The sequence below is a fragment of the Propithecus coquereli genome, unplaced genomic scaffold (assembly GCF_000956105.1).
Source record: "Propithecus coquereli isolate 6110/MARCELLA unplaced genomic scaffold, Pcoq_1.0 Scaffold131, whole genome shotgun sequence".
Lineage (NCBI taxonomy): Eukaryota > Metazoa > Chordata > Mammalia > Primates > Indriidae > Propithecus > Propithecus coquereli.
Genome location: NW_012137303.1, coordinates 6,345,996 through 6,354,671, shown reverse-complemented (window position 1 = coordinate 6,354,671; position 8,676 = coordinate 6,345,996). Strand labels below are relative to the sequence as shown.

The 8,676-nt window shown below is 35.2% G+C and overlaps 1 protein-coding gene across 1 annotated transcript in view; it reads left to right on the top strand.

Moving 5' to 3' along the window:
- CDKAL1 (CDK5 regulatory subunit associated protein 1-like 1) overlaps positions 1–8,676 on the top strand; it is a 712,360-nt gene that overhangs the window by 463,813 nt on the left and 239,871 nt on the right. Inside the window, exon 10 of the mRNA XM_012638567.1 lies at positions 2,553–2,698. Coding sequence (XP_012494021.1) covers positions 2,553–2,698 — 146 coding nt within the window. The remainder of the gene's footprint in view (positions 1–2,552; positions 2,699–8,676) is intronic.

The window sequence follows — 8,676 nt, the reverse complement described above, 5'->3', positions numbered from 1 at the left end:
TTTCGAACTCCTGAGCTCAAACAATCCGCCCGCCTCGGCCTCCCAGAGTGCTAGGATTACAGGCGTGAGCCACCGCGCCTGGCCAGGAAGAAGTTTTTGAAAGGTGAAGAGAACACAGGTTATCCTTAACCAAAAGTGCTGAGTGAGAAGGTGGGTAGAAGAAAAAAGAAAACAAAAAATAATGTACCGTGTCTCTTTGGGGCACATTAATCTATGTTAAGTAATGATTCTCTTAGTGGCAGAAACATGGACTTTAATTAAGGGGCAGGTTTGTTTTTATTTTGTGTGCTAGTGCCTAGCAGTATAAAGTTGCAAAGTCTGTAGCATAAAGCTGAAAGTAATTACTAGTGGAAAGGTTTATTTTGAGAACCAAAGGGAAAAAACCACCACATTTATCCTACTTGTTTGCTATTAACATTTTAATTTGTAAATTGACATACAGTGACTGGGCAAAACTTCATCTAATGTAGTATCCTGTTTATAGTAGGAGGCCACCCTGAGAGTTTCTAAGAGAAACTGCACTGCCTTTTCTGGCCTGGGGTCATGTTTGCTTGGGTACCCCTTTAAAATTTTTTGTCATGCAAATCAGCACCAATTATCTCTCCATCACTTGCTAGTTAGAGAACTAGTTTATTACTGATAAGGTTCCCATCAATCTGGATGAAATTATGTTGCCAGGAACTTAAGTACTTTCCAAGGAAGAGGTGTATTAGATCATTTATATACTGAGTGCTTACTCTATAAGCACGTACTCAATTGCCTTAATATATTTTCACAGTAGCTCAGTAACTCTATGAGGTGGATATTATCACTCTCTCCATTTTACAGATGAGAAAAAGCAGAGACTGAGAGTTAAGTTTCATCTTACAAAGTGTAATATGTGTCAAGATGTCATTTCTCACTACAATAGGTATGTCAAAAGCCATCTAAAGCTGTGAGTCTTGCCCCTTGAGAAAGCAAAGATCTTAGTACAATTATTTCACTCTATAACTTTTTGGGGATTTTGAGGTTCAAGTGTGAAAAACCTGAAAGGCAGAGAATCGTAGCAGAAAGCCAGCATATTTACTGTAGGGTACGAAATGGTAAATGTTACTCTGCCTCGCACAGCTGTCTACCCAGTAGATGTTGACTAAAGATGTATCCAATTATTTTTCTACTGAATACGAAATTCTTCAACTTCAATTCCAATTTAGTAGTCTATATATAACAATATGTATAAACCTATTCTTGGTAGAGAAGGTGTGAATAAAGGGTATCTGTGAGTGATTTTATTTGGTAATCTGAATTTCTTAGTGAAAGGATATTTCTTTAAACAACCAAACTAGTACTAAGAAGGTGACTGATTCAAGTTAATCTCTGGGCTTCCCCTTTAAAAATGCTCACGTTCACAGTCGATGAAAAGGAAATGGAGAAACAGAGTGTGTGGTTGATCCATATGCATGACTGACCCTTGAGTAACTAAGAAGTAACTGTGGGATTAGCTGGCTCTTTGACTCCGTAATATCCTTCAGAATATTGTTTGAGGGATGAAATGAGATAACCAATTTGAAAGTATAATACTTTGAAAACTAAAAATCAGTGGCCACATGCAAGTTATGAATGAGCATCTCCTTTTCGACATTTTTATCCACTGCTGGCCTCTGTGGGTGCTCGTGCTCTCGTTCTTTCTCCGTCCCTTTCACTGTCTGCTTCCCTTTCTCCTCCTCTCTCTCAGATTGGTGAGGGGACTGCATGCAGCAGTGGGAAGGGCCACGTTAACCAGTTTTCTTAGTGTTTGCATAAATGGTTAAGTTACACAGCTTTACTTCCCTCACTCCTTTTTGCACCCACTTCGTATCCTCAGAGAAATTTTAAAATCGCTCTTGAGTTTCCTAGTTTGCTTCGCTCAGATTTGTTCTTTTTAACTTTGCAAGATATGCTCTTCTTCCCCTTTGTCCCATCTGTCTCTTCTTTTTTGCATCTTAAACATGGATGTCAGTAGGTGCGGTGGTGAGCTGGTTGGTCTGGTCATGTGCCTTTTGCATAGTAGATGCTCAAAAAATGTGTTCCTTAAGTGACTGAAATAAGGAAAAAAGAAACAGGTGAGTTGTAAGGTTTTTTTCCTCCTTCAATATTAAAAAAAAACTGTGTTGTCTTAACCTAAATTGGGAAACTTTCTCTATTCAAGTACATGGGATTATGAGGTCTCAACTGTTTGTCTTAAATATTGTTGTTTCTCCTTGTAATGTAACAGGCAGAACATAAAACTTCTTTGAAGTGAAGTAGGAGTGGTGTTTTTTTGAAGTATTCAAAAATCTTTTTTTACTCTTTCGGCATTATATAACTTTATAGCATGAGGAAATAATTTTTCTGTGGAATTCTCTGAAAGCAATATTAAATTCTAACATATCATCATAGACTATTACCAATCAATGTTCACTTTAAGAGCCTTGATGATTGGTCTGTTTTCAACTAGTGTGTTTATTTGCTTGCACTTGTGAGTGTTGATCTGAAGGAACCCATTCCTGGATTTGTTGACATGATTAATGTTTTCTCCTTCCATTTTTTTTAAGGAAATGGCAAAAATCCTTAATCATCCCAGAGTCTACGCGTTTCTGCACATACCAGTCCAATCTGCCTCTGACAGCGTCCTCATGGAAATGAAAAGGGAGTACTGCGTGGCTGACTTCAAAAGAGTCGTGGATTTTCTGAAAGAGAAGTAAGTCTGTTAGTACTTAAGAAAATAACCATTTCTTTTTTCTTTCAAAACCATGTGGCAAAATGCACTTACTGCTGCCTCACAATTAAAGGTACAAGAGAGAAGGCGAGACTTTCGAAGCTCTCAAAGCCTTTAAGTTTCCTTGGGCCCCTTTGATGTGGGTTTTTCTTTCTCCTCAGTTTATATCCACCTTCCATCTGTACATGACACACCGTTAATTTGTGTAAGATTGCCAGTCTTTTTAAGGTAATGCGAATTGTGATTATTTTTATACCTGAGCTGGTAGATGAAAACTGCTTTAGCTTTGCTCTGCTTAAATCTCCTTTAATGTGGCTTTTTGAAGTTGTGAGCTGATTTTGACACGGAGGTAGGCCAAATCGTTTCACTACAAAATAGATAATTTTCTACTAAATAGCATTTTTTCTTAACGAGTATCTGGAATGTCTTTTCTTTTACATACTAATCCCTGTAGTTTGCTTGAGGAATTGTGATTTATAAGGAGGTTTGAGGATTCTGTTTTTTAAAGTTCAAATTGCTATTGACCAAAATTAAGGCATATTTACACAGTCTCAGACATGAACGATAATTTTGTTTCCACAGAAAACACTTGCAGCCCATAATTATGTTCTTCAAAATCCTATTTCTCATCATCACCAAACATTGAATGCCTTCTGTGATTATGCAAGGCAGGAAATAGAAGTGCTGGCCAAGGTCATATGGAGCCTTCTCAAGTCTAGGGCACTGTTCTTCCCTCTGGGGGTATATCATTTATCTTGGCATATTTGTGGCATGGGTCTTCCTACTTTCCATAAATTTTTTTCCATAATTTTTCTTCTCTCATTTTTCTTAATTAAGATACAATTTTTCATTTCCATATTCTTGTTTATAATTATGTACCTTTGTACTGTGTTGAAGTACTACATGGATATGATTGCTTTCTACAAATTGTAAACAATTATTTTTTCCAACTTTAATTAGTCATTTATCCTGACTGCATATGATTGTTTTCAAATCTTTTTACTTTTTCCTTCTTTCTGTATCTTTTTTTCATGTATCTTTCTAATTTGTTTTTTTTTTTTTTTTTTTTTTTTTACCTTTAGGCATTTCTTGATTATCCTAACCACCGGGAATAAAGACACTTAGTGTGCAGACAAATACAGCTGATCTTTCAAATATTCAAATCAGTGAATAGAAGGGATATTTATTCCAAGATTTTATGATTATTTAGTACATACAGGCTTCAAAGTAGAAAACAATAACAACAGATAGATCTCTGCCATCTCTAATATTTTCATATCTTGAACAGAACCCGACAAGGCTAAAAAGTGAAGCTTTTTATGTTACATGTCTATTGTTGGTGCACATCCCATCCTTGCATTTAATTCTAAATTATTGCAGCTAAACTTGTCTCATGCAAGAGAGTTTTTTGGTCGCACTGGTACTGGTGAATGGAATGTTTTCAAAATTGCAAAAAAATTGTTTTATCTATGAAATTTCTCTTGCCCTCTTTGCTTATTAAAGCAGTAGCAAATAATGTGCACACTTCATACTTGTTACACAATATGTTGCTGAGTGTAGGCGTGCATCCCATTGTGCAGAATAGACTAAAACACTTTCCAAATAGTTTTTGCATTAGTGTTATTAAATGAGGTTAGGGAATTAGCACCTCTGTTATCTCCATTTGGGTGAGTGCTGACTCAGTTGTTTGGGGAATTACTGTGGCTACTTACCTGGGCAACAGTTTCACAACAAGTTCTAGCCTTTTATGTTGCTCTGAAGATGGAACTGTTAAATCTGTTGCATCTTGAACAGTTTCAACAGCCTCCGTGAGCTATATAGAGGTGAAAAGATGATCACAATAAGATATTAGAAAATAGTCTCTTGCCTATATTCATGGGCTAAATAAAGTCAGGGCTAAAGTCTGAAAGAATTCCTTTCTTTGGATTATGAGTTACTGTGAGGCATCCATGTAGCTCTTCTAGAAGTGTTCAACTAACTGGAGGATCTTAGAACCAAACACATTGCCCAGGGATATCTAGTATTTCTGGCAACAGAAATATCAAAGATCCCTGGAGAGGATATTGGAGATGCCTGAAGAAGACACCCCATCCCATACCCATCCATCCACAAATTCAGTTTCAAATGCTGTGAATCACTAGAATTGTGGAGTATGAGTCTAGCTAGTTAGCATCTTCAAGAGATTTTAAAATTAGCACTGTATTGTGTATATACAGAAAAGGCAGAAGCAACCTAGGTATATAATTTCACATTTAGATTATAAGTAAGATATAGTAGAAAACTGTAGCAGGCAGCCAATAGGACATACCAGTATGTATATCTGACTACATGGCAGATGACTGAAAAATTTTCAGGTACCTTATTTTAAAAAAAGAAGAAGAAATCGGGTTATCACTGCTAATAAAGTGATCCTTGCCTTGTTTTAGGCAATTCATCAGAACCATAAAGTTGTGTGTTTCATCCAGTCCATCCTGTTGTTTGTGAAGAATAATATAGTACAGCCTTACTCCTGTGAGGATGGTATGATACAGCTTTGCCCTTTAGTAAAAAAGAGTTTTCCTGTCTTCTTGGGTAAGTCTGTCCATCTAGTGAGTAATTTTCAACTCTTATGGACATTTAGAAATAGATGAAATATTTTAAGCAAACTTCTCTTATATTTGGCTTACTTTTCTCCATAAAAACTAGCATAGCTTTATGCCAAATAGATTAGTATTTATTTTGGAAACACCGAAGTTTCAGGGCTTTCTGTAGAACCATTAGTCTGCGAAACCGATCTAGCACAAATTTTTTTGTCCAGACTTTATTAAAATTCAATACAGTATCTTCATTCTTAGAGGGCCTAACACTGTCATGGTGCCCTGATTTGTGCCTAACACTCGTTCATAAAATGATCTGGACTTAAAATGGTATGTTGGGTGCTTTCTTCTTCTATTTGCTTTTAAATCCTATCTAAATGTGGACCTTTTCATTTATATCTTGTTTCCTCTGAAGTCTTTGAAGCATTTTTTGTAATTACCCTTTGACAAATAAGAGTCAGTCTCACACACACACACACACACACACACACACACACACACACACTCTCTCTCTCTCTCTCTCTCTCTCTCTCTCTCTGTCTCTCTCTCTCTTTCTCTGCTTTTTCTTTTTCTTTCTCCAGCAGTATGAGGCTTCTCAAATATTCATGTTATGAATTAGGGACAAGGCATTACCTGATCTGCTTCCTCAAAAAAATCCAGTCTTTAAAACAACCTACAGCATTTGAGACTGAAACCCAACCTATGGGAGTTTACCTGAAACTGTAGGCTTTTAAACTTCTAATTCAGTGGTGTTTGTGGAGCCATGTTTCTCAAACAGTGGAGGTGAAATCTTTTTAATTAATTTTCTTTACAGTTGAAAATGGCCCATGTTTTAGCTGGGAGCAATATAAGTTTACATATGAGCCAAGTTGAAGCTGATTCATTATTCTCTTCAGTTGTTTGGAAGTTGGCAGCTATTATCATAACAGCAGCTGGATAGAAGATAACCTAGTAGTGTTGGCACATGTTGAGGCATATGGGAATTTATTAAATCATGCAACCTTTGCAAAGAGGAGTGTGTAAATTACTTAATATACTAATTTAAAACAGCTGGTCATGAACAGTCACATGACTTACATTATTCTATTCAGATTTATTAATCCAGTTGAACATTAACTAATTTGGTGTTTTTATTTAAATGGATAAGATGATTTTTTGAAATATGTGATGGGATTTATAGGACTATGGGAAGAAAACTATTAATACATAGAATGAACAAGAGGTGCAAGTCTAGTTTTAGAAAGAATCTGTATTTTTATATTTTTTTAATAAATACCTCATAAATTTTACTACTTTCACTCATTATCACTTAACTGGTATCTCTGTTATCTTTTTAATATATTACTGGGACTAAAAAAAGTATAAAACTTGAATGATTCACTTTTTTTCATGTAATTTTGAGTTACTTCCCAATTGAAAGATTTTTTGCTTCATTATGGTAAGGATGATATAATTAGGGTTCCCAGGACCTTGAGGCCTTGGATGTGGACTTTAATTGGGCCCTGCTTCTTTGAGCAGCTGTGAATTTACAGTCACTCTCCAACATAAACCGTGTGTTAACATACATCCAAAAAATGACAACATGCAGAATTCTTAAGCATATGTTTTAATGCTAAGTAAAAGAATCTGAATCCTCAAATTCACGCATTAAAGTGTGAAGGAAACATATAAGAATGTCCTATTAATGGATACATTTTAAAAAATGAAACAGTTTATATATAAAAGACCTATCTGTTTAGACAAATTACTTTGTTGGAAGTTCAGTGACTTTTTGGCTTATTTTAACTAGACCTTAACTAGTTAACATCTCTATCTTCCTCACTTCGTAAATACATTTTCAGTGAATTAACAGACAGTATGTATTTACCTACAAGTTGCATGGATCTAAAGTAAGTTTCATCTTACTGTAGCATTTTCATGTTGATTTTTAATCCTATGATATCAGAATTTGCCATTATCATTTGTTAATGTACTGTGTACTTCAGGGTTAATTTGTTTTGTTTGTGATAGAATATTAACCCTTTTAGCACTGTGAGATTCTTTCCTATTCCCCTAAGTTTGTTATATCCAGAGATTGCCCAGTGAAATGCCACAACTAATAAGCAATAAGCATTTATTCAGGGGTAAAGGGGAATCCTTTTTTGGGGGGGGTAGGAGAACAAGCTAGAGGGGGAAATGGCAGCCTTGCAGAGTTTCATCATCTGATCTCTCCACTGTGCACTCATCCAGTGAAGGGGCACAAGGGCACAAAGCCAGTATCACTCTGGCAGGATGAGTTCTGTGAGTCATTGAGTTAACTCATATTGTCCAGCCTATCCTATGACCTACTTTTCCTGTCTTTCTGCAAAAAATGATGCTAATTTATTAACATCCTGAGTTATTTTTCTCTCCCGTTAGTCCATGTGTCCTAATTGAAATATATCTTATAAAAGATAAGTTAGGTTAAATTTGTATTTTATTATTCCATATTCATCTAGTTTTATTCCCAGTGCTTGGAAACATAAGCAGAATATTTGTCAGAATAGAAAAAAAGAAATTGCAAAAAACAAAAAGACCCACAAATGATTCAGCAAGGATTAGACAATTATGTTTTCTTCCAGATGCATTCCCAGATGTGCTTCTGTTCACTGAAGAGCCACCTCCAAAGTAATTTAGGCAAAATACTTCCCTTAAAAATGTTTTCTGGCTTTTTTTCATCATTTCTAATATCCGTAACTAGATTGTTATTTTGGGTATCCCTAAGGTCTTGTTCACTGTTTTATCTTTTGTCAGATGTCTTTCTGAGGTAATGAAGTTCTTTTCCCCTCTTTCCATTGCTACTTTTAGAACTTTTCAAGAGAATAAATATATATTTGATATATCATTGGAACAGTTCTCTAGTAGGAAAACATATTTACTTTTTTTCTTTTCCAATATGATTTTATATTTAGAAGATTATGTGCTGAATAGATTGTGACATCATGTGCTATTAATAAATACCATATGATTTTGGGACTATCTCAAATTTGATTAATTGTTTGACATCAACTGTATTTTCTCTTGATTTAGTTTTCCATTTTCCTTCTAGCCTCCATCAGGAGAGAAATCTTGTCATTCCTAAACTTCACTTTATATCCTCCTTTATCATATGATTGTGTTATTCCTTTCAGAAACCATTTTTCTTTCATCCTTTATACATTTTTCCTACCTTAATGTTATGTCATAAAATTTAGGGTCAAATTACATATGTATGAAGTAGTATACTAATAGTATTTTTCCGTTTGTTGACAGAGTGCTTTTCCTGTTTTATAGAGCTTCCATATTATCTCATGATGGTGTTACAAAAACTTAGTCAAGTAGGTAGGATAAATATTTTTTTTTTTTTTTTGAGACAGAGTCTTGCTC